The 27,456-nt window shown below is 37.0% G+C and overlaps 1 protein-coding gene and 1 long non-coding RNA gene across 2 annotated transcripts; one reads left to right on the forward strand and one right to left on the reverse strand.

Moving 5' to 3' along the window:
- Nucleotides 1–5,298: 5,298 nt before the first annotated feature.
- LOC104220655 (uncharacterized) lies at nt 5,299–6,842 on the forward strand. The gene is made up of 2 exons (XR_709555.2): nt 5,299–5,743; nt 6,533–6,842. It is a non-coding gene; the product is annotated as an uncharacterized lncRNA (long non-coding RNA).
- A 1,866-nt stretch (nt 6,843–8,708) lies between these two features.
- On the reverse strand, nt 8,709–11,138 carry LOC104220656 (chlorophyll a-b binding protein 6A, chloroplastic). The gene is made up of 4 exons (XM_009771549.2): nt 10,839–11,138; nt 10,170–10,272; nt 9,345–9,633; nt 8,709–8,944 (listed from the first exon to the last, which is right to left on the reverse strand). The coding sequence occupies exons 1-4, from the start codon at nt 11,030–11,032 to the stop codon at nt 8,793–8,795; spliced, it is 738 nt and encodes a 245-aa protein (XP_009769851.1). The 5' UTR covers nt 11,033–11,138; the 3' UTR covers nt 8,709–8,792.
- Nucleotides 11,139–27,456: the final 16,318 nt, after the last annotated feature.

Raw genomic sequence — 27,456 nt, forward strand, 5'->3', positions numbered from 1 at the left:
ATTTTCAACTACGAGCCAACAAGTACTAAGAACATGAAAGTTATGTATTATGAATACTTTTGAAGTAAGTGTTCCTTATTCATGATTTATATGAATGTCGAAATGAGAACGAGTAAAAAGGCTCTAGTTCTTTTTAAACAAGGAACAAGGAAAATAGAGAATTCATAGATATTCTCTGAAGTAAGCACTCTATGAGAAATGATCAGGTCTAAGCATCTTTATAAGTTGAAGGTGAAATAACTCGAATCCGATGAAACAATTCGATAAACATTTATTCGAATTCTAGTCATGCCGAAAAGTATAGCGAAAGCCCTACATACCTTGTCGATGGAGTTATATACTGTTTCCGAGACCTCGAAAGCCTTAGGAATGATTTCCTACATAATACGAACCATTCAAAATCAAATTCAAGCTCATAGCTTATATAATTCTTCATTTAGACATTTACGCGAACAACTTGTGGCCATGAATTTGTAGACTCTTTTGTAGATTAATTTCCCCCCAACACACCACCAAATTTTACTTTACTACATCTCCTCATCAACAGAATTCCATCCATGTCTTCACAGATCCAAACAACACAATAAAATCATATAGAACAGCCCCAACAATCAAGCCATATTAAGAGAGGCTTCTTAACAAAATTAAGAACATTTCTATAGAGGTTTCAACTATTTCTTAAGAATTCTTATGGTAGAAGTTTACAAAGATCAAAGAGGAAGTTAAATCATACCTTATGTGACCAGAATTACTCAAAATTCGAAATTACTTCAAGGCGGAGTCTTGCTATGAAAAGTGAAACACCGAAGAATTCACGATTCCGAAGCTACCATGGTGTTCTCCATCTTGAGGATGACTAAATTGTTGTTATGCTTGGCTAGATGGATGGGAGGAGTTTGAGAGGAAATCCCTAGGTTTTTGGTTCTGTTTTTGAGAGGATAAAACGCAGGGGTTCTGTTTTAAAAATTGACTTAAATAAAGAAATTTTAACAAACCCGACTAGGCACACTGTTCCTGTAACAGTGTGCACCCCTGTACGAAAATATTAATATCGCTCTACTCCGAAGTCGTATTAATGAAAGGTTTATTGCGTTGGAAACTAGACTCATAGACCTTCGATTCGGTAGGTAGAACACACCATAACTCCCAGTATATTGAGAGAAAAGCTCATCAATATTTTATCCAAATTCCAGTGAAATTTAAACCCGTAACTTGCGCGCGATCTTTGTCGAATTTTTTTAATCACAACTCAAATGACTTCCAATCTTAACGTATAACTATCGCATCATTTAAATATCTCATAGAAATTATCTTCCTATTGAATTAGCCCCTTTACAACATGATAACGCTGAATACACAAGGTGTAACACAAATTCCCCCAAAAGTGAAACTGGGGCAGATGTTGTAATGGTCCGGCGATGATCCCGCCTGAATGGTTCCAAAGTTGTAATTCGATCCAAATCATTTTTACCCAAATCCTTTCAAGTCCTTCCGATCAATCGGTGAGAATGTTCAAGGATCAGAGAATACAACTACTTGGATCCGATGCAATAAAAATGAGAGAAATAAAATGAGAGAGTCTTATTGGTGAAAACTCACACGGGTATCATGAGGCGATGGTAAGAAGAGAAATGAAAAATAAGAGAGTCTTGTTAGTGAAAACTCGTAAAGAGCACTATAAGGCGAGAAGAAAAATGAGAGAGTTCAGCTTGTGAAAACCCGCAAAGGGCGCCCCTGATCGAAAAGGGGATCCTCACAGCCATCGGCACCGACAGAGTCCTGGCAAGGTTTCTCGATTTTGAGGAAAATATTGTGATGCATTTCTGAGAGTCGGACGGTTTACACAGATTAGGCATCCAGTCCAAAAGGCATGTCATGTTCATTAAAGTCCGCATGTACTCCAGATAAGTCCTTCTTTCCTTTCCCCGAAAGGGACACTTCTTGTTTTAAACTCATTCTCCATTCCATTGTTTGTTTTCTTTGAATCCCTTTCGGTCTAACACTGTTCCGAAACTAAGACAAAGAAAGGATGGCAAGACTGATTTATAGGGTTCTCATTTGGCGCGAGCTAATGTGCAGAAAGGCACCCAGCCTCGTACGGGCATCAAGTCGACCCCGACTAGCCATGGCGGCCGATGCTTCGAAATCAAAATTGTTGGAAAGAGAAAATCAAATGGAGTGCCTATAAAGGCAAATAAAGTTAAAAAGGTTGAGTCCCACGTGGCTAACCGTCTCGGCAAAGAGTTGAAAAAAGCCAAGCCATCCCAAATGCTCTGAATTTGAAGTTGGGAGAAAGAAGTCAGAAAAGAAATGGCAACGAAGGCGAAATAAAATTGGAAAAGGTTAAGTCCCACGCGACTAGCCGTTGCAGCAAAGTTTGAGGAACCGAAAGTTCCCCAATGCTCCGAAGAAAAGAAAAGAAAAAAAATGATGAAAAAAAGAATATAAAAAAAGAAAAGAAAAAAAGAGAAATCAGAAGGAAAAGGCCTACGAAGGCAAGATAAAGTCGAAAAGGTTGAGTTCCACCAACCAATCATCATGACAAAGTCTAGATAAGCTAGAGTTTCTCCAGAGTCAAAAAGGCAATCGGTATTCAGGAAGCAACCAGTTTCAGTTGAAAGGGCTGAGATCAAGTGATCAAAACAATCAAGGCCACAAAACCAACCACCACTTTGAAAACTCACAAATTATTCTTTTTGAAGCAGGAATAAAACATGCAGAATGGTGATTCTAAAAGAAGGAATGTCACCAAACGTAAGCTCCTTAAAATCTCCATTTTTCTTTTACTTTCGGCATACATCTCTATTGTTCACACCTCCTATTTTTATGTAGCTTAACCCAGGTAGAACCGTTTTGCCTAGGGGGATCTAGCTCTTAGTTTCCGAGTAGAAGTACTCTCCGCTCAGGTTATTTTTACGTAGCTTAACCCAGGTAGAACCTTTTTCTCCTAGGGGGATCCAACTCATAGTTCCGGGTAGAAGTACTCTTCCCTCAGGTTATTTTTACGTAGCTTAACCCAGTTAGAACCTTTTTCTCCTAGGGGATCCAGCTCATAGTCCCGGGTAGAAGTATTCTTCGCTCTGGTTGTTTTACATAGCTTAACCCAGGTAGAACCTTTTCACCTAGGGGGATCCAGCTCATAGTTCCGGGTAGAAGTACTCTTCGCTCCGGTTGTTTTTACGCAGCTTAACCCAGGTAGAACCTTTTCACCTAGGGGGATCCAGCTCATAGTTCCGGGTAGAAGTACTCTTTGCTCAGGTTGTTTTACATAGCTTAACCCAGGTAGAACCTTTTCACGTAGGGGGATCCAGCTCATATTCCGAGTAGAAGTACTCTTCGCTCAAGGTGTTTTACGTAGCTTAACCCAGGTAGAACCGTTTTGCCTAGGGGGATCCAGCTCATAGTTCCGGGTAGAAGTACTCTTCGCTCAGGTTGTTTTATGCAGCTTAGCCTAGGTAGAACCTTTTCGCCTAGGGGGGATCAAGCTCATAGTTCCGGGTAGAAGTACTCTTCGCTCAAGTTGTTTTACATTAGCTTAACCCTGGTAGAACATTTTCGCCTAGGGGGATCCAGCTCATAGTTCCGGGTAGAAGTACTCTTCGCTCAGGTTGTTTTTACGTAGCTTAACCCAGGTAGAACCGTTTCGCCTAGGGGGATCTAGCTCATAGTTTTCGGTAGAAGTACTCTTCGATCAGGGTGTTTTACGTAGCTTAACTCAGGTAGAACCGTTTCGCCTAGGGGATCCAGCTCCTAGTTTCCTGGTAGAAGTACTTTTCGCTCAGGCTGTTTTACGTAGCTTAACCCAGGTAGAACCGTTTCGCCTAAGGGGATCCAGTTCGTAGTTCCGGGTAGAAGTAATCTTCGCTCAGGTTGTTTAATAAAGTTTAACTCAGATCGAACCTTTTTTCACCTAAAAGGATTCAACACTTTATCAATAATACATGGTGCTAACACTCGATACTATTTCCTTCTAGTAAGAGAAAGTACCAGCCCCTAATTACATTTCCTTTCAGTAGTACGAGATACCGATCCCTGGTTACACAATCATTCGTTACCAAATTTTATCTCTTTTAGCTAGTTTATACTACTATTTCTATCTGTCTTTTAAATAAATTAGACAATTTACAGATTTCTCTAATAACTCACAAAACATTTCTAGTGCCAGACTGAGGCAGAATTTTTTTTTGTTCGTTTTTGATGGTTTTGCAGGCTCGGCCGTATAGCACAAGTGAATATTAAAGCTTGCAGTTTCAGTTTCTCATCAGAAGGAAGAAGTTTTTCGATCACAGGATAGTTGGAGTTAACTTTGAAAATGTGTCAGTAACCTAGCTTCTCAAGATTCATCTTCTCAATTTCAGATCAGGAAAGCAAGCAACTGAAATTGAGTCATAATCGTTTCTTCAAAGAGTATCAAAATCCAATCTAAGGTCAACGCAAGTGAGCAGGTCAAAAATCAAGATTTGACTCCAGAAGACGCATAGATAGGAATTTTGTACTCTTAGTTTGCAGACATATATAGTACTCTTCTCTTTTTCTTTTTTGATGTAAGAAGCGAGTAACAGTAATAGCAACAACGACAGCAACAACAACAACAGTTTTAACTCTAGTGTCCGGTAGTCCCAGCTACCAAATTTTTCCAGAACTACACTGACCTGATTCCTTTGTAGCCAAGGATATGTAGGCAGCCTCAGAAGCAAGGTTCGGTCACCTTTTTTTTCAAAAAAAAAAAAATTGCTTCTATTGGAGTGACATGTGAGCAAAAATTAGCTATGACATTCACTTTTCTTTGCACGAAAACTCTTCATGTTCTCGAGCAAAGAGGGGCAGCTGTGAACTATTTTAACACCTCCTAAAGTTATTAGATTTTTATTATTTTAATTATTTTTCTCAATTTTTGTGACTTTAATTGCACATTTCCTATCATAAAATACTAAAAAAAATATATAGTTCTTTCTTCATTTGTGCATTTTAAGAATTAACTAGTTGTTCAGTTGGTGAATTAATCTAGTTAATTGATCATTAGAATAAGTTATTTAATTAATTTATTTGTGTAAAATTAGTTTAATAAGTAGGATTAAGGAAGAAATTTGGCCAAATTTGAAAGAAAAAGTGTCCAAGAGTGCAAGATAAAGGGCTGCCATTGAAAGGGTCTGAAACTACGTAGTTTTGCCTCAAAACTACGTCGTTTCACTAAATGAAACAAGATCAAATCATACCCATCCATTCCATCTTGATCCAATGGATCTCATTCACTCTTGGCTTAGGTATTTAAAGCCTCAAAAATCTGAAAATTGTCCTCATTTTCACCCATAATTCTTTTCTCCTTCTTCTCTCTTCTCTCTCTCTTCACTCTCTCTACGCCGCCCCAGCACCGCCCACCGCCGCCGGCCGGAAATCGCCGCCGCCGGCGGACCACCTCCAAACACCTCCAAATTCAAACCATGTAATCTCCACAACTTCCACCTTCCATATTTCCAAACCAAATCCTTCAAAAATCCCTCAAACTCCTTGAATCTTAGATCTAGGAAACTTTTCCGTCACTTTTTTGCCCAAATTCTTGAAGCTCCAACCGCTACCACCCCACAATACTTACATCACTGGATAAAGCTCCTCAAGACCTAGCTATTGATGCCAATTTCACCATGAAAATTCGGCGATCAAAATCCGGCCAAATTTCGGCGACCTCCCCGAACACCCTCTTTTGGCATACCACCATTTTTTCGGCCACTTGAATTATAAAATGGTAAAAATTCTATTATTTTTCGTGGCTGATTTTTTATTTTATTTTTATTTTTTCAGATCTTATTTTTGTCTATTATTAATTATTTTAGCATTAGTTTTTGAAGTTTGAAATGTCAAATTTTCTGTTTTTGCACTTGTTGAAGTAGTAAAATAGTTTTGTGTTGATAAAAGTGAGGTAGTGAAAAATACTTAAGAGTATATGGTACTTGTTTGATTGTTTATTTACTACTTCAAGACTCTTTGAGTACAACACTCAAAAGTCAAATTGTTTGGTAAGAAAATGTAGACCTTTGGACAGTGTTTGAATAAAAGTCTGTCTTTGAATAGTGGAGAGCAGATTTTGTTTGAAATACTTGACAAGATTTGAACCAGAAAGCCTGACATTTTGAATTTAAGAGCAGATTTTGTAGAAAAATTTGTCAAAAAGATTAATTTTTAATTTTTTTGAAATAGCTGATTGTTTTGATATAAAAGGAGGACACTCCATCTTACTGAGGGAGCTAGACACACAAAAAAGAGAAAAAACCAGTAGCTATAATATCCCTTAGCAGCTTTTGTGAGTTGATTCTTAAGTGAAAAACTTGTTTAAGGAAAATAGAGTAGTCTTGAAAGATTTTTTTGGAGTTACATAATTGTACTGTTTTGCTGGGGTATTTCTAGTTTATTTTCTTGGGTTTGAATCTGCCGGTTGTCGTTGTCTTTTGCTATTGTTGCTGCCCGTTTAATTGTTTTGCTGTTGATTTTGGAAAGAGCTGACTCTGATGTATTTGTTCTTCTTTCTGTTGTCCAGATAATTTTCGGACCATGTAAACTCATAAAATTGAGTTGGAATGAAAGATAATGACGTTGGGAAATATTAGTAGCTTTATCCTTCTTTTGTAATTCATTTTTATATGCTCTTGAATGTTTGATAATGTTATAACGATATGTTAGTTAATTAAATTGTGTTAAGCATCTTTAATTATTTTTATTTTTGCAAAGTATTAGATATAATTCCACTGACATTTGGTTGTCTGAAAGGAGCATATATATTAAAATTTGAACCTTTGTAGCCATGTTTGTCCCTTTGTTATCACCAAGCTAAGTTTTTATTATTATTATATTTTAGAGTCCCAATAATTTTTTTTATCTCTTAAAAAATACTCTCTCTGTTCCAATTTATGTGAACATATTTGACTGAGCACGGAGTTTAAGAAAAAAATGAAGACTTTTGGAATTTGTGGTCCTAAACAAATCCAAATGGGGCCCAGAGTATTTGTGTGGTTATAAAAGCTTCTCATTAAGGGTAGAGTTGTAACTTTAAGCTAAATTGTTACCAAATTTAGAAAGGGTTCATTCTTTTTGGAACGGACCAAAAAGAAAATAGGTTCACATAAACTGGAACAGAGGGAGTGCTTATTTAGTAAGGTAGTTAAGTTGTACATTAGAAAAATAATTTGTAAATTTATTTTTGTAAATAGTTGGCTACGGATTGCAAATAGCAAGATATGACCAAATCTGTAACATAGCTTTAAAAGGCCATATCTGCAGATTTAAAGTCCAAAATCATATGGGCTTTTGGATTTTGTCTTGGACATGAGCCCATTTGACTCCATCAACCCAATAGTGGGTTGCATCATTCAATGTCAAGACAAGTCCACATCTTACTAGTTTTAAGCAATGTCAATTGATAATTTTCTCTCATTACTCTCATCTTTTAAATTAGTATTCATAACAATAATTTTCTCTCATTAGTTAAGTTGTAGATTATTATTCAATTCTTTTCTTTAATTTTTTTTTTAAAATAAATAAAAACGGACATAAGAAAAGCATAAAAATCAAATAAACCTCAGTTTATCCAAGTTTAATTCAAGTCAAATGTAGTCAATAAAGCGACCGTGCTAGAACCACGGGACTCAGGGAATGCCTTACACCTTCTCCCCGGTCAACAGAATTCCTTACCGGAACTTTGTTTTCGCAGACCAATAATAATAGAGTCAAACCTTCCTTTGAATATGGATTCAAATATAAGGTGACTTGGAACACCAGTAAAAATCAATTCCAAGTGGCGACTCTGTAAATAAAATAATCCCTACTTCAAATTTGTCACTTTAATTGGAAAAGCTCTTTAACCCACAATCCGTTACATTTTGCACACTTATCTCTTGGAGGGGTAAAAAAGGGTGTGACACTCATTTAGGGACTAAGTATCCCAAAACTCTCCGAAACTCCAAATAATTCCTCCCGGCAACTCACAATAGCAGAAACAAATACGGAAAAAACAGTTAATAGGGGATCGAGGCGTAAATTCTTAAAACGACCGGTCAGGTCGTTACAAAATCATTGGCAAAGAATATACTCTCTTACTTTCTTGTTCATTGTTCATCAGAATTGTCCTTTAACTTGATTATTCTTACTTTATTGTTCTTAACCCACCTCGAGGCCACCTTAGCTCGAGGTCGAGACTGGCTTGCACACTGGTTTGAATTTACTTATTTCCTTCATTTATAAATTAGCTTTCTTGGTTATTAATTAGTGTTGAATTAAATCACATATCTTTAAAACTATAAATCAAATTTAATTGTTACTCGTATTTTCGTGGTAAACAGCTATGAAAGTTGGGTTCTCAAAAACATGAATAGGTTAACGTGTTTATTATCGGTACCCAACCTTGAGATGTGGATTATCTAAGGCATGCATGCTAACATGGAGTACTCCTCCCTAGTAACTTTGCAACTCAAAAATTATTTGGCAAACTCCAAAATATAATTTATAATTAAAAATATTTCAAATGAGAGACTTTTCTTTTAGATATAGTTATAATACACTGGCATTATATATTCTGTCAATTTCCGAAGTAAGACGTGGCTTAAATTGTTGACCCAGTTGGAAATATATCCTCGTTCCAAGACTCTTGCATCAAACCCTAATTCCTTTCCAAATAGAGCTTTGTATCATAGAAATTAAACCACTAGATAAATCAAGGATGCACAAAAAAGTTCCATTTGATTACAAATCTGTCACATGGGAGAGTTTAATTTTACAAGGGGGAAATTAGGGTATATCACAGTTCAAGGTAAAATGCCTCTAGGGATAATAACATCCCCAATGTTGTTGTGCCATGGATCGGCTAAGTGAGTTGCCAAATTTTCCAATGGTCCTGTTCCTGGGTATGCTGATTGTTGTACACAAAATCCCACGAATGCTAACAACGCAAGCCGACCTAACACAAAAGTATTTGCATAATCAGATAACATATATAGTAGTTGGATTTATTTACATACATTGATAGTCTAATAAATTTACACCGTTGGTGTATGCTAACATATTGTAGGAAGTAACCTATCTTGTTTTTCAGGTGACAATTTTCACTTAACATAGATGATTACCCGTATTTATCTTTTACATGACCTGATAGTGTAAAAAATTCTTTTTCGTCAGTAATATATAAAAGGTAAACTCACAGTTTACAAGTAAATCACGATAATAAATACTAGTTAATTGATAACAATAATAAGTAAATTGCGATCACATGTTAGGCTATACTAATATTGTGTGTATAATTTGAATTCATAAAAAGAAAAATGTGAAATGCATAATTAGAGGGAAGTCAAGTTCTATACCATTTTTGATTTCCTTGACTTTGAGTTCCTCAAACTTTTTAGGGTCTTTAGAGTAGCCCAATGGGTCAAAAGCCCCACCAGGGTATTTCTTCTTCTCAGGGTCCTTTTCCATACTTCTTTGGTGCTCTACAAAAGCAATGGCTAAGAATTCAATGGCTAAAATTGTAGGAAGAGTGCCCCATGGAACGGGCTGGCCCAAATATGTAGCTTGTCCTCCTGGAATGGCAGCCCATTCTTGGGCCTTGACCCAATTGCCTAAGCCCAATGCCTCTGGAACTAGGATTCCTGGCTGCAAAGTTTTATATGAATATTAGAGAATTCAAAGGAATTTATTTAGAAGAATTAACCCAAATAGTTGTTTATTTAATTTTTTAAATTAAAAATAGCTGGCGGATGTATAATTTATATATAATACGTGTATAACTAATGTATACCGGCCAGAAAAAGTAAACAGTGAAACTAGCCGTCTATTTGTGTAACAACCTATTTATTTATTATTTATTTGTCCTAATCAACTTGAGAAATTTATTAACATGATGTGAAAAAAAATCAAGATTTACGAAAAGAACAACATCTCTTCACAATTTCTTCAGAAGTAAAAGTTACCATAACGTAATAAAACTAAGTTCTACGCCCGATACAAGCTAAGAGGACTAAGAGTTTTATTTAAAGAGAGTAAATGAAATATAACATTAATGTACAAACAGAGGCGGATCCAAAATTTTGATTATATGATTCTAAAAAAGATAGCTTACTGCGTTCTTTTATTTTCCATTTCTTAAAATGTAGCATCTAAAAGAGGGATTGGCGACTAAAAGAACTTACAACAGCAAGCATAGCCCATCTGCAGTGAATGAGTTCAGATTCTTTGTATCTCTCCAAGTTTGATGGTACTTCTCCTAGACCAAGTGGATCAAATCCAAAGTCTCTGCATTCATTCCCAACTCAATATTTATGTTCATAAAGTTAATGTTTCAAATTATATGACCAAAAAAAAAAGGTTTCAAAATATATACTTCCTCAGCCCAAAAAAGAATAATGGGGTTCACTGTGCGATATCAATGCATCTAATTTTCGTATAAAATTGGACAGCTATATCTTAATCTTCTTTAAACAAAATTTGCATACTTACAACTCGCATATAAAACAATGCAAATTAAATACAGTTAAAAATATTTAACAAATAGTCATTACAAAAATTGTTTGTCACCTAAAATAGCAATAAGTTTTATTCTTTCGAGAGAAGAAAAGGCTCCCTTCAACGCAATTTATATGACGATTTTTCTCTTTTGGTACGTCTCAGAAAATTTCATGCTTCCAGAATTTAAATCTATTAAACTATATTTTAAACCTTAATGCCTATCAAACTTACTTTTACTTTAGTATTTTCCATTCAGTCAAATTAACGTCTTATACCTCGTGTCAGATCAAATGTCATCATGTCAATAAATTAAATTAAAGGTATACAATTTCATTTTCAAGTGATGAGCTTACCCGGGGGCTGAACCGTCGAGGTAGGAAGGGCGGGGTTGGCCGGGCATCCACTCGGCGGACATGGTGAACCTAGATGTAGCATTGGTGGCTCCGGCAGAAAACGGCACGGCGGCAGCGAATTTAGACTTGGAAGAAGAGAGGACAGAGGGGCAAACAGCTGCTATTCCGCAGCTCATCAATGCTTTAGAAGCCATATCTTCTTCCTTTTTTTGACTAAATGAGTAGAGAAAATAGAAAATGTATGTGGTGATGAAGAGAGTGAACAATAATAATGGGGAGTATAAGGAAGGAGTTTGGGATATAAGAGAATCTGAATGTAGATTGTTACTGGCTAAGGCGACTGGTTTCTGTTTTGTCATTGGACCACGTGGTAGATGAAGTGGATATATGTGATTGTGATTTTGTGGAGGTGGTTTTCCTAGTTGGAGACACGTGGGGTTTCACTATGGCTTAGATTCTTGTCTACGTGGAAAATCTGGCATTTCTTCTAAAGTGAGATGATGAGAGAACTTAAGTGACATTAATCATTGATTCGTTATCCAACTAAACAAATCGTTCAACACAACAATTGGAATTTCCAACTTTCCTAGATGTAATCCTACTGACTTGCTAACCACTAATGGTTAGTTGGCCCGCCCTTATTCTTTTTCTATAATGGTGTTGTTCAAATTAATTTAACAATATTACTCCTTATGTTTCAATTTTGATGACACACTTTCTTATTAGTCTATTTAAAAATAATGACACACTTCTATAATTGGAAATAATTCAACTCTAAACTCTTCATTTTACCCATTTTAGCCTTAGTGAGAATCTTTTATAACTACATAAATTGTCACGACCCAATTTAGGATCACGAGCGACACTTAGGAGCAAGCGCTCCCAAGTAAACCTCATCGGTAATTTACAGAAAATCGGACATAATTTTTCCCATTTTTGGACTATCAAAAAAATTTTCCTGTCTCAAAATCAACATCCTAATATCAAACCAACCAACAACAACTTATCAACTAACCAAAACAAGTCTCAACCATTAATAATCCACCCACTAACAGCCAGAAATACTAATTTATCTCCAAATCATATTTGAAAGTGCAATACTCATCATAAGTCTAAAAAAACGAAATAATATTCATGACACTAAAAGAATAACTATGGAGCAACTCTAAGAGTTCAAAGAAAAGACCATAACAATTAACTAAACTCCTTGCCCATTTGAACAAATACGGGGCTCACCAAGACCTATCAACCTGTGTGTTCTAACTAACGAAATACTCGCATGCGTCAACTACTATCTCGGTAAGAAAAATAGCAAGGAGTGATTGGGTGACCGGCCATGATGGAAGCCACAAGAACTGCCCGGGCAAGAGGAAGGTGAGTCTCATTCTGGCATAGATCCAACCTACTACAAATAAAGGTCTGCCACCTTTTGCCTCAAAGCTCAAAGTGTTTCGCTGAATGGGAACTCTAACGGTAATCCATGGTGGTGGTGGCCCTGGTGGTGCCAAATAGTGCCAGAATCTCAGCTAGTCAAGGATGAACTTCCTCTTTCAGTGCACACTTCTCCAAGTACTCTGTTGGCTCAACATCCCCAATAAGTACGTGTTTAATGTATGCTGACCAAACCTTACCTTGAGTTTGCGTACTTTGGTCACCTTCATCCCTTTCATTATATGAGCCATATTAGCATATAATACACGGACGAGGTATTCTTTGGCATCCTCCACACTCTGGGTGAACCACATCCACCCCTTTCGTGCCCTGAACTATCTCAATATAGCTAGGTTGTACTTTTCCAAATCTTTCAATAGAAATTGTCGCTCAAGAGTTAACGACCTTATTGGCCATCATATACGGAAGCTGGTGAAGTTGGCCAGGCTGACAAAGCGATCCTCCCAAACCTCTTTCTTTTTTGATCTTTCAAGCCCTGAAGTTGTAGCATCACCCCCTCTGCCATCATCGGGGATATCATGTGTAACCTGTGCCTTAGGGACTGGTGTAGCCGATGGCTCAGAAGCCTGACTAGCACTCTCCGATCCCTTGGAAGTGCTGTGAGATGAAGACGGCTCGTCCTTGAGCTGGTGTCACACCTCCCTTTTTACTACACCCCGTAAAGGGGTATATGGGGAGTTTTTTCAATTTAAGTGACATTATTCGAAATGAGATTATTTTATTTATTTTCAGAGTCGCCACTTGGGATAATTTTATGGTGTCCCAAGTCACCGGTTTAAAATCTCGAAGCGAGGAAGTTTGACTTTCCTTTTGAAGTCTGCGAACCAGAAATTCTGAATAAGGAATTCTGTTAACCTGAGGGAAGGTGTTAGGCACCCCCGGATTCCGTGGTTCTAGCACGGTCGCTTAACAATTTATACTTAGCTTAAATTGTTTAACTACTCATTTTTAAGACCTATGTGCAATTATCTTTTTACCGTTTTTAAATTACTTGAATTATTCATAATCAAAGAATTGAGTTACGCGTACGTATACTCTTTTATTTTGGCGCATTAAAAAATCATGTCACGTGAACGTGTCCACAATTAATTAACGCTTTATTAATTATTAAAGAAAATTTCGATCAAAGTTGTGCGAACGCATACCTCGATTTTGTTTTAGAACATAATTCGTAATTATGGTACGCGAATGTATACATAATCACAATAATATATTAAATCGCCTTTTCATTGTTGTCGTAGGACCAATTCAATCCTAATACAAAATGCTATTCTAAAATAAGGAAAGAATTGCCTAAATTTCCGGGTAATCAAAAGTTGTGCACACGGAATGAAGTATGTTATATTATACCACGAAAAGGACATGTAACAAACAAACAAAAAAAGAAACACGACTCTAATATGATTCAACAATTGTACCATATCATAAAATGGTTAGGCACTAAGAAAATAAGGCATTATTCGGTGTTTTAACTAACACAATAAAACGATATAAATGTTAGTACTATAAATTTGCTTTCTTCTTTTTTATTCTAAAAAAAAATCAAAACTAAAAGCAGAAACCCACTTTCAAAAGTAGGAGCAATCAATGAATAAAAATAAATAAAAAATACTTTGTACTGATCAGCAAATCATATTACAAATATAACAAGATGAAATGAAAGCATTATGTGTATATGACCACAAACATGGAGTATAATAGTCAAAAGCAAAAGCAAAAGGTGCTATTGTTTTAGCCGCTTTTAATATTTCAGGAAAAATTTCAAGTTATTTAAAATACATCGTAAGTCACGCTACATAAATGCATCCGCGGTTCGCAACACATTTTTATTTAACGTTGTTGAGATTTGGATTTGGGTTACATGAAATGCACACCCGAATTTAAGGAAGTTAATTTAAATTACGCGCCTAAAGCAACTACGCACTTTCAAGTTTGCGAGGACCATGGAAAATTCAACTAAATGGCACGCCTCGATTGATAAGGATTAAAATTAATTAAATGAGGGCCATGAGTTTTGGGATTTTATTTGGCACGGCACGCCTCAATTTTTTTTTTTTAAAATTTAAAATATTCGAAGTTGTTAGGATCGGGTTACATGAAGTGCACCCCCCGATTTTGGGAACTATGTATCATAACTATGTCACGGGAGCCGTACCCATAGTCACGATAATTAAGAAAATAAAAATAAAATTAACTAAAGTAAATAAAACTCGTTTCATGCTCATCTTCTTTTAATTTTTCATTTCATGTTTTTGGCCGAGCCCAATTACTAAACATAGAAATAAATTAATTATCAAATGGGCTGATTATGCCCCCAATCCCCATGACCCCGCATTTTATTTAAAAGCACATATCAAACGAAACAAAGCATGGCAGATAATTCAGATAAAGAAATAGCGAAAATGCGGGCGACTAGCCAAGAGAAGTAAACTAAAACACGGTAAAAGTTGTTCTTTAATCCCATTCTACACACTCCTCTCCACCGCAATTAAGACCACACCATGTGATTTTATATCCATGTGCTATAACTTTACAATTTTATTCAAATACCACTTAAAAAATATCAAATCCACATCCATATGGACACTACATTTAAATATGCAAATTCTATTATGAAACCCATTTTTACCATAGAAATATGCCAAGCATCCAAATTCAAAAGCAAAAGCTCTTTTATGTTACTGAGGTAGTTTACCAATATTAATTAAATGAACCAAGTGTTGAATCATATGACAAGTGCTTTCACAGATTCAACGGTGGGAATAAATTTCCAAACAAGCAACCAATTCCAATTCCTACTTAGCAACTTGGGATCTAATAGTGAGAACTTTTTAAATAAAAAAATCATGATCACTCGAACAAACTCATGATCACGTAGGCATATATACACACTGTGTTGTATCATGTACCTAAACAAATCATAAAAGTAACGTAACAGAAAGAGCTAAAATCAATCTTAAAATCATAATTAATCAAACACAACTAATAAAAGAGATGAGTGAGAGAATGGACCTTTTATATTGTCGAATTTTTGCTTTAAATATTACATCGGCGTTTCCCCAAGTCGAATATGTCGCACCTCCTTTTTACCGCGCCCGCGGGGCGCGTGGGGAGTTTTCTCCAATTGAAGGACAATCGAAACGGGATTTATTTAATTATTTCAGAGTCGCCACCTGGGAATTTTAAGGCGTCCCAAGTCACCGGTTTTAATCCCTGAATCGAGGAGAATATGACTCTGTTTATTATTCTGCGAACCAGAAATCCTGAGTAAGGAATTCTGTTAATCCGGAAGAAGGTGTTAGGCATTTCCGAATTCCGTGGTTCTAGCACGGTCGCTCAACTGTTTTTATTATTGGCTTAATTATCTTGATTTTTACTAAATACGTTTTTATTGCATGATTTTACTACCGCTTTTACTTATTGTTTACAATTATATAAACGAATTACGCGTACGTATATTCGTATTATATACCTTTCATAATTACGGGGATCATGTCACGCATACGTGTACACAATATAATTGATCATATTATATCCTTTATTACAAATTCATATGTTCGTGATTTAAAATAGAATTAAGAACGTCACCACCCTTATATTTAAACAGTGAACTGCACATCCCGGGTTATATGAAATTATTTTTTACATCCTCGAAGAAATCCCTTTTATTAAATATTCGCTCGAAATTGCGCGTACGCATAATTCGAATTGCTTTTATCAATATAATCAGGTTACGCAAATGTATCCCTAATTACGCCAAATATTCTTAATGGTATTATAGGTTTTCCACGAATTGTTTATTATATCTACACATTTTGTATGAAATTCCTGCGAAATTCACATTTAAGGGATGCCTTCAAATTCTTTTAAAAGAGTTCACAATTTATTAAATGTTGTCCGTTGATTGTAATTTCCGCGTATAAATTATATTCTTCCAGACTATTCAAATTCAAAGAAAAGAATAAAAATATGATTAATACTATTTTTAGCAAATACAACATATGTATATATATACCAAAGAATGAATTGCATATAAAACTAAAAAAAATGATTTATAAAGGGAAGAGATATTTTTTGAAGAATTTTTATTATTTTATTTAATGCAAACTATATTTCTACGTATCATTGATATAAAATGTTGCAACTCTCGCTTATACATCCCATCTTATTCTCACATGCTTGTTTTTAATCCAAAATTATAATTGCTTAGTTTATTTATAACGATAAATAATCAAATTGATGAGAAAGGAGTTATTATTCGAATTGATTCAATAAAATTGTATTACATGCAACATAGTTGTGCGCCTAAACATTCATAATATTCTTAACATCATAACGAGCTATACCAACTCACCTTACTCATATGATTATAAATATACCTGTCATCATATCATATAATAACTTATATCAATCTAAACAAAATCATATTTTTTACAAGATATACTAATAATGTAACTTCTTAATACTTCCATTCTACTTTACATTTAGCTAAAGGTATTGCGGGATGTAATCAATGGCCCATTTTTATGTCATACTCCCTGTTTTGACAACTCAAATATAACTATACTAATGAGAAATTCTGGTATAGATAATACTATTACAGCACTTATATAAGTTTTAAAAGAGAATGATCAACTACTAATTATCATGTCAAACATACTACTATATTAACCAAACATGAAACAAGACTGAACTTTTAAAATAATGAACTTAGACGAAATAAAAATAGAATTGCAATTCAAGCTTCATTGATTTGTCATGCTGAATCTCTTTCCAACATAGAATTTAAGAGATAAGTACCTGGAAATGAAGGTAGAAGAAGTAAATTTCAGCAGTTGCAGCAGTAACAAAATACTGGCAGAATATCAGTACTTCCACAGATTTGAGCAATAATAAGACCCGAGGAACCCAGATGCACAGTAACAGTATTTTTAAAGAAACTTCAGATTTAACTGAACAATGGAATCAAATAAATCCGAACAGATTTAACGAAAGAACAATATTTCAGATTTCAGTTTCTTTTCTGTTTCTTCTTCCTTTTCAGAAAATCATTTCTGATTTTCTGCTTGATTCTCTTTCTTTTTATCTCACTCTAGGTGTATTTTTTCTTAAAATCTCTCTCAAAATCTGATCTAAATCTCCTTAAATCCCTCTGAAAACTGATCTCTAAACTCTCTGCCTGAAAAAACTGATTTCTTTCTCTCCAAATTCCCTCTTAAAATCTGATCACAATCTTTCTTCAAAATCTGCATTTCAAAATCTGACCCCTTAAAATTGTTGGCTTCCTGTATTTATACAGGTCTGTCCCTTTCTTTTTAAGTGCTGGCTGGACCCTTTTCTTCTTTTAAAATCAGAAAGTTCCATTAAAAACTGCGTTTGAATACTTTAAATGATCTTATCCTGATTTTAAGCAGCCCCATTACCCTTTGTTCCCCATTATTATCTTAAACTATAGCCACTAACATTCCACTTTCAGCTCACTATTATTATCAGATTACCTTCACTGTTTTACCCCAGAAATGCCCCTGAAATCTTGCTGTAATCACTGTTATTACTGCCCTTAAATTCAGAATCTATTACAAAACAGATTTTAAAATCTGTCCAGGCTTAATTATCCTTCTGATTTAAACAGCTAGAACCAATCCTAGACAAATTCTTAAGATAATTGTATCTACCTAACCCTTGTAAACTTGAATTCAAACTTAACATCACAACAACATTACACTGAATTCAGTATAATAATTCAAACTGAACTTTAACTTTGAACAAAAATCAAACAAACACAGGAGCATTGTCAATATACTGACAATGCCCTGAAACTCAATGTTCAGAAATCAACATATACACACAATTGGCAAACTTTCTGACTTATTAAACGAGAATAAATTAATTGGGAGGAACTAATTGACTGATTTCAATGATAATAATCAATTCCAAACAGATAAACAGGGTATTACAAACAGCATTAATGGCAATAAGAATTTACAAAACAACTAATCGACGAACTTAATCGAGTCGATTACACATATTATAAACACTCATAAACAACAGAAACAATAGTATAATTCTGATCAAATAGACGAGTATGAGACAGTATAACAGAATTGACTAGAAAATTATGAAAAATTAATTAGACTAATGAAACAAACATAGAATACATGTAGAATACACATAAGAAACAGAAAAATTACCTCTGAACCTTCAAATTCAAACGGACTCAAACTCAACTTGGGTTCGGGCTTTTTGAAATCAAACAGACCTTAGTCAAAGTATTTTCAACTGAAAATACTTTGACTAAGGTCGATTAAACCTCAATCTTTCGTCTGAAGTGAAAAAGATTCCAATCTTGGAAAATTTAGGGTTTCAGATCTTGGATTTTAAATCCGAACACTTCTGGGTAGATTCGAATCAAACCAACGATGACACAAGGGTGAGGGAAGCCTAGGGGTGATTTGGTGTTAATTTGAACGGGATCTGAGTGAATTCATTTTTGATTCGAACCTTCAAAAGAAGATTCGAAGAGTTCTGAGGGGATTCAAACCAAACCAACACTAGATCCATAACGAGGCATGCTAGGGGGTGCTATGGTGTTAACTAGGGGCTGTTTGGTTTAGATCTGAGCTTGGCTCGAATCTTCAAATAAAGATTCGAGAACCTTCAGGGAGATTCGAGCCAAGCGGATAACATATTCGGATAGAGGGTGTTTAGGGGGTTCTGGGGTGTTAAGGTGGTGACCGGCGACGTTGATGCCGCCGGGTTTCAGGCGATGGGATGCTAGGGCGGCTAGGGTTAGGGGTGGGTTTGAGGACGATGATGAACAGGGAAGGAGGGGGGTGTTTGGCTAGGGGGCCGGGGTAAGGATTTGAGGTTTATATAGGGGGAATGTGGATTAATCTTGACCGTTGGATCAAGGAGAATAGATGGCCAGGATTAGTTCATTTAGCCAAACGATGTCGTTTGGTTTACTGCTGGGGTCGGGCTGAATCGGGGCATTGGGTCGGGTAAGGGCTATGGGTTAAGGTTCGTGGGATCTCAGCCGTTGGTTGGCTTTGATCCAACGGTCACTGATAAACTACGACCAAACGCTGTCGTTTTAACTCGTTTGAATAAGACCGGATCTGGGCTGTTTGGATTGGGCTGTGGGGGGGGGGGTAACTTGACTTGGGCCTGGATTTTAATCCAGGTCCGAGTTTCATTTTACAACTTATATATTTTTTTCTAAATTTATTCTTAATTATAAAAAATCCTAATAAAATTTATAAAACAATTTTTTAACCTTACACAAAATATTAATTACTTTATAACAAATATTTAACACATAGTCAAAACATTAATCACACAGTGACATATTTAAAAATAGAATGAATGCATATTTTTTGTGATTTTATTTAAATTATCTTTTAAATGCATGATTAAATCCTATATGCATGCAACATGTATTTTATTTTATTTTTCATTTTATTATGACAACGTAAACATTTACGTACATAAGACAAATATTTAACAAACACCACGCAAATTCAAAAATTACACAGTAAAAGAAATTTTTTTTATTTTTATTTTTTGGAGTAGTTTTCGTAAGGCAAAAATCACGTGCTCAAAGCTGCCCCTCTTTGTGCGGAAACTCGAAGAGTTTTCGTGCAAAGATAAAGTGAGCGGATACGAGCGATTTTTGCCCGTTCAAATACTCCGTGGGAAGCATTTTTTTGAAAGATTTGACCGAACCCCCGCTTCAAAGGTTTCCTACATATCCTTGGTTATAAAGGAATCAGGTCAATGTAGTTCGGGAAGTTTTGGGTAGCTGGGACTACCGTGGGACTGTGATGTTACTGCTGCTTCGTGCTATTTTTACTGCTTGTTGACCTCCTTATTACACCTTACTTCAAAGGTAATACAAAAAGCTAAACTAGACTATGGTACATGAATTATAAAATCTTATCTAGATCATGCCCTTGCGTTTCTTGTTGTCTTGATATCTTGGTGACTCTTGGGCATTTGGCTTATTCCGTATTCCTTTTCATTGTGTCCCGTATTTTCTTCATCTGTTTGGGACTCTTGTCGTTTCCTGCTGGGGACTTTGTTGGATCACTCTGCTTTATTGATTCTAAGTGTACTCCTTTCTCATATGAGCGGGCTTTTGACTTCAATACATCAATTGTATTCCCTTGTTCTCCAGGTGGGTGCCTGACTTCTGTCTGCTTTAATTGTATTCCCTTGTTCTCCAGGTGGGCGCCTGACTACTTCTTTTCTTTGTCCTCATTCTCCAGGTGGACGCCTGACTTCTTCAATTCTTTGTCCTCATTCTCCAGGTGGACGCCTGATTTCTTCAATTCTTTGTCCTCATTCTCCAGGTGGACGCCTGACTTCTTCAATTCTTCATCCTCATTCTCCAGGTGGACGTCTGACTTCTTTAATTCTTCATCCTCGTTCTCCAGGTGGACGCCTGATTTCTTCAATTCTCATCCTCATTCTCCAGGTGGACGCCTGATTTCTTTAATTCTCATCCTCATTCTCCAGGTGGACGCCTGACTTCTTTAATTCTTATCCTCATTCTCTAGGTGGACGCCTGACTTCTTTAATTCTTCATCCTCATTCTCCAGGTGGACGCCTGATTTCTTTAATTCCCATCCTCATTCTCCAGGTGGATGCCTGATTTCTTCAATTCTCATCCTCATTCTCCAGGTGGACGCCTGACTTCTTCAATTCTTCATCCTCATTCTCCAGGTGGACGCCTGACTTCTTTAATTCTTCATCCTCGTTCTCCAGGTGGACGCCTGATTTCTTCAATTCTCATCCTCATTTTCCAGGTGGACGCCTGATTTCTTTAATTCTCATCCTCATTCTCCAGGTGGACGCCTGATTTCTTCAATTCTCATCCTCATTCTCCAGGTGGACGCCTGATTTCTTTAATTCTCATCCTCATTCTCCAGGTGGACGCCTGATTTCTTCAATTCTCATCCTCATTCTCCAGGTGGACGCCTGACTTCTTCAATTCTTATCCTCATTCTCCAGGTGGACGCCTGACTTCTTTAATTCTCATCCTCGTTCTCTAGGTGGACGCCTGATTTCTTTAATTCTCATCCTCATTCTCCAGGTGGACGCCTGATTTCTTCAATTCTCATCCTAATTCTCCAGGTGGACGCCTGACTTCTTCAATTCTTCATCCTCATTCTCCAGGTGGACGCCTGACTTCTTTAATTCTTCATCCTCGTTCTCCAGGTGGACGCCTGACTTCTTCAATTCTTATCCTCATTCTCCAGGTGGACGCCTGATTTCTTTAATTCTCATCCTCATTCTCCAGGTGGACGCCTGATTTCTTCAATTCTCATCCTCATTCTCCAGGTGCACGCCTGACTTCTTTAATTCTCATTCTCATTCTCCAGGTGGACGCCTGACTCCTTCTTTAATTCTTCATCCTCGTTCTCCAGGTGGACGCCTGATTTCTTCTTCTTTAATTCTTCATCCTCGTTCTCCAGGTGGACGCCTGACTTCTTCAATTCTTATCCTCATTCTCCAGGTGGATGCATGACTTCTTTAATTCTTCATCCTCGTTCTCCAGGTGGACGCCTGATTTCTTTAATTCTCATCCTCATTCTCCAGGTGGACGCCTGATTTCTTCAATTCTCATCCTAATTCTCCAAGTGGACGCCTAACTTCTTCAATTCTTCATCCTCTACCAAGTGTTTCCTGACACAGATGTTTTTTTTGCCCCTGTTTTAAATCAAAGAAAACTTCGTTAGTTTAAAGTAGGGTGGTTAACTGGGGTATTCTTGCCGATGGTGGGGCTTCTTCTTCGTCTTGTTTTATTGCCTTGGAATGGTTGAAAAAGACTGTTTTGTCTTTGTAATTGATCCTTGACTATAGGATTCCCCTCTGTATGTTTTCCTTCAAACCCTTTTAACTGTAATCATATGTCCCTCCTGACATTGCTGATCCACTTTTGATTTCACTTTTCTTCCTCCCATATCTTATTATTTTTATCTCCCGCCTTTCATGGCCGTATTTTGCATCATGTAACCTTGAATCTTGGTAGTATACCTTGACATTCCTTCTTATTTGTTTGGAATAAAACTTATCTCAAAGCTTTAGAAAAGTAAGATTATTAGTGACGAAACACGCTGATTTCGACAATTATAGAATGAAAAGAAAAATCCAAGTTTGGATGACTGTTGGAGAAAGAATAAAAACTTATCTGATTGGAGTTACTGGCGCCAATGATCAGGGTATGCATTTCGGATTAATCAACCCAGTCTTTTAATCAATCTCCTTTCAATTGTCTCATTTTTGTTTTCCCCCAAAATTTCCATAATCCAACTTCATTTTACAGACCTGTTGGACTTGCAATATCTCAAAGAGTTTTCACCGATAAACCTTCTTCATTTGTTCATTTCTTACTTCTTTTTTGCCTTACGGTGCCTACGAAGGTTTTCACCAATAAGACTCTCTCATTTTACTTTCTCTCAACTTTCATCGCCTTATGGTGCCCGTGTGGGTTTTCACCTATAAGACTCTCTCATTTTTACTTTCTTTTCTTGTTTGTACCAGAGTGTTATGAACCATCTTCATTTGTTTGTCTCAGCATTTTTCTAAGATTGATCGAAAGGTCTTTTTGGTATATGGTTAGAAATGGAAAAGGTATTAAAAGCTTAATAGCTTTGGTATGGGTTTAAAATTACAACTCTTGGAATCTTTTTCTTATTTCCAATACAATTCTTTGCCCCAGTTTCTTGATTTGGGGTCTCTTGATGTTTCTCTTTGTGCACATTATGCATATTGTGCACCCTATGACCGAGCCGTGAGGCGCATACGTATCCTTCTTTGAGGAATCAGGTCAAACGTAGTTCACTAAATAATAGTGATTTTCTTTTCTTTTCTTAATTTTTTTATTTTGTCACTCTTTCTTTTTTTTCTTTTTTACTTCATATTTGATTTTCATTGATTCCAAGAGAGGGTAAGAAAGAAACAAATATGGCTCGAAGGGGAAGCAAATGGTATAGTGTTTGGATAGCAGAATAAATTGTCTTTGTCATTCCAATCTTCGAAATAATGCTAAATACAAACATTCAAAAAGTTATGCATAATATCTCTTTACCGCATCAGAATTGATCGCCATGTCTATGCATTTGCCTTCAATATCTGTTAAGCATAGTGCACCATTCGATAATACTCTGGTCACAATGAATGGTCCTTGCCAATTCGGGGCAAATTTGCCTTTTGCCTCAACCTGATGTGGAAGAATACGTTTCAGCACATGTTGACCCACTTCGAACTTCCGTGGACGCACCTTTTTATTGTATGCTCTTGCTATTCTTCTTTGATATAATTGACCATGACATACTGCGGCCAATCGTTTTTCATCAATCAAGTTTAACTGTTCTAGACGGGTTTTGACCCATTCATCATCATCAATCTTTGCTTCGGCGATGATCCGAAGGGAAGGAATCTCAACTTCTGCAGGAATTACTGCTTCAGTGCCATATACCAACAAATAAGGAGTTGCTCCTACTGAAGTGCGAACAGTAGTGCGGTATCCCAATAATGCAAATGGTAATTTTTCATGCCATTGTCTTGAACCTTCTACCATTTTCCGAAGTATCTTCTTTATGTTTTTGTTGGCTGCCTCGACTGCTCCATTCGCCTTGGGCCGATATGGGGTAGAGTTGCGATGTGTAATCTTAAACTGTTGACATACTTCCTTCATTAAGTTGCTGTTAAGATTAGCACCGTTATCTGTGATGATCACCTTTGGGATTCCGAATCGACATATGATATTTGAGTGGATAAAATCGACCACAGCTTTCTTGGTCACCGATTTAAATGTCTTGGCCTCAACCCATTTGGTAAAATAATCAATGGTTACCAGAATGAACCTGTGCCCATTGGATGCTGCCAACTCAATTGGTCCAATCACATCCATGCCCCAGGCAACGAAAGGCCATGGTGCCGACATTGTGTGCAACTCGGATGGTGGAGAATGAATCAAATCTCCGTGTATCTGGCATTGATGACACTTGCGCACAAAACTGATACAATCTCGCTCCATGGTAAGCCAATAGTAACCAGCTCGGAGGATTTTCTTTGCCAACACATATCCACTCATGTGGGGTCCGCAAACTCCAGAATGTACTTCAGACATGACAGTTGTAGCTTGTCTGGCATCTATGCATCTTAATAATCCAAGATCTGGTGTTCTTTTATACAAAACTCCTCCGCTTAAGAAGAATCCATTTGCCAATCACCTAATGGTCCTCTTTTGATCTCATGTGGCTTGTGCGGGATATATCCCCATCCTGATATACTCCTTGATGTCGTGGAACCATGGTTCACCATCAAATTCCTCTTCAACCATATTGCAATAAGCGTGCTGATCATGGACTTGAATATGTATTGGATCCACATAAGCTTTGTCTGGATGGTGCAACATTGATGCTAGGGTAGCCAATGCATCGGCAACTTCATTATGGATTCTTGGAATATGTTGGAATTCCACTGATTGAAACCGCTGACAAAGATCATGTAGACATTGTCGGTATGGTATGAGCTTCAAATCTCGGGTTTCCCATTCTCCTTGAATTTGATGTACCAAAAGATCCGAATCTCCCATGACTAAGATTTCTCGGATACCCATGTCTGCGGCTAGCCTTAACCCCAAAATGCAAGCTTCATATTCAGCCATATTATTGGTGCAATAAAATCGCAATTGAGCCGTAACAGGATAGTGATGCCCTGTTTCAGAAATGATTACGGCTCCTATCCCGACTCCTTTCATGTTAGCGGCTCCATCAAAGAAAAGTTTCCAGCCAGGTTTTTCAATTCGCTCCACCTCGTCGATATGCATTGTTTCTTCATCAGGAAAATAGGTTTTCAACGGCTCGTATTCCTCATCGACCGGGTTTTCGGCTAAATGATCGGCTAGTGCTTGGGCTTTCATTGCAGTCTGAGTCACATAGATGATGTCAAACTCTGTGAGCAAAATTTGCCACTTTGAAAGTCTTCCCGTTGGCATAGGCTTTTGAAAAATGTATTTCAATGGATCCAAATGCGAAATGAGGTAAGTAGTGTAGGACGACAAATAGTGTTTCAACTTCTGAGCCACCCATGTTAGGGCGCAACATGTCTTTTCCAGATGAGTATACTTAACCTCATAAGCTGTGAACTTTTTGCTAAGGTAGTAGATGGCCTGTTCTTTTCTGCCGGTGAGGTCATGTTGCCCCAATACACAACCAAATGAATTTTCCAAGACCGTCAAGTAAAGAATCAAAGGTCTTCCTGGCTCTGGCGGGACCAACATGGGTGGGTTCGACAAGTACCCTTTTATCTTATCGAACGCTTCTTGACACTCATCGGTCCATTTGACCGCAGCATCCTTTTTCAACAATTTGAAAATTGGCTCACAGGTTGTTGTGAGCTGAGCAATAAACCTGCTGATGTAATTTAACCTTCCCAACAAACTCATTACTTCAGTTTTGTTCCTTGGAGGTGGCAATTCTTGGATGGCTTTGATTTTTGATGGGTCTAGCTCGATGCCTCGCCGACTGACTATGAATCCCAGCAACTTTCCAGATGGAACTCCAAATGCGCATTTGGCAGGGTTAAGCTTGAGGTTGTACCTGCGAAGTCTTAAGAAGAATTTCCTCAAGTCCCCAACGTGGTCGGACTGATGCTTTGATTTTATGATCACATCGTCCACGTATACCTCAATCTCCTTGTGTATCATATCATGAAACACTGTGGTCATCGCTCTCATATAGGTTGCTCCGGCGTTCTTCAAACCGAATGGCATTACCCGGTAGCAATAAGTTCCCCATGGTGTGATGAATGTCGTCTTTTCTGCGTCTTCTTCATCCATTAGAATTTGATGATACCCGGCATAACAATCCACGAAAGATCCTATATCATGCTTGGCACAATTATCGATCAAAATATGGATATTGGGTAATGGGAAATTATCCTTCGGACTTGCTTTGTTGAGATTGCGGTAGTCGACGCATACTCTAATTTTGCCGTCTTTCTTTGGCACAGGAACGATATTAGCTAACCAAACAGGATATCGAGTGACTCGAATGACCTTTGCTTCCAACTGTTTGGTGATTTCTTCCTTAATTCTCACACTCATATCAGGCTTGAATTTTCTCAGCCTCTGCTTGACAGGAGGCACCGTTGGATCGGTGGGCAATTTGTGAACCACTAAATCAGTGCTCAGGCCCGGCATGTCGTCATATGACCATGCAAAAACATCTTTGAATTCTATGAGTGCTTTAATTAACTCTTCTCGGATCTTTGGTTCGAGATGGACACTTATTTTAGTTTCCCGGATATTACTCGTGTCCCCTATATTGATGTCCTCGGTATCACTCAAGTTAGGTTTGATTTTTTCCTCAAAGTGAATTAACTCTTTACTAATCTCTTCAAAAACCTCATCTTCATCATATTCTGATTCATAATCACAATATATTTCTTGAATTAATATTTCGGAACCAGATTGATTTTTAAGACTGGGCTGAGGATTCCTCATGCATGCCATATCACTAGAGCCAGCGTAAAAAGAACTGTACAGGAAAGAAGAAAAAGAAAAGAAAACTATCAGGAATGATAATAAAAAGGAAACTGCTTTTTATTGGATGATGAAAGATAACAAGGTTTTGCACACTTCAAACAAACTGTAAGATAAGCTTTGGGATTACAACCCTGAAGTAACCCAAACAAACTGAAAGAAAATCAAAATAAACTACCAAGACTCCTTTCGAATTGGGAGAGGAGTGGCTTTCCAATTATTAAGCTTTGTTTCTGGCCCAACGAATTGAACTTCTGCGTTGCTACACCCTTCTCCGCTTTCCAACATATTCACATCATTAAACAATTTCTCGAATCTTTCAATTAATTCCTCCTCAGGATTGACCCGGGATTTAGGAATTGTTGTTATCGGGCGATTTTTAGCACCGGTCTTGACAAAAGACTTTGATAGAGGTGGGACTGGTTTTGGAAGATCCCATGCCTTGTGTTTCAGCTTTCTGGCCTTTTTCACATCGGTAATAGTGGGTATAAATCCCAAACCAAATGTTCCCCAGTTCTCGGGGAGAGATACTGGTTGTATAATTCCTTGCAAAGATGAGCCCAGACCTTTGCCGGGTATAAAACCGTTTTTTAACATTTCATAGGCTACCAT

Source organism: Nicotiana sylvestris, chromosome 5, assembly GCF_000393655.2.
Source record: "Nicotiana sylvestris chromosome 5, ASM39365v2, whole genome shotgun sequence".
Taxonomy (NCBI): domain Eukaryota; kingdom Viridiplantae; phylum Streptophyta; class Magnoliopsida; order Solanales; family Solanaceae; genus Nicotiana; species Nicotiana sylvestris.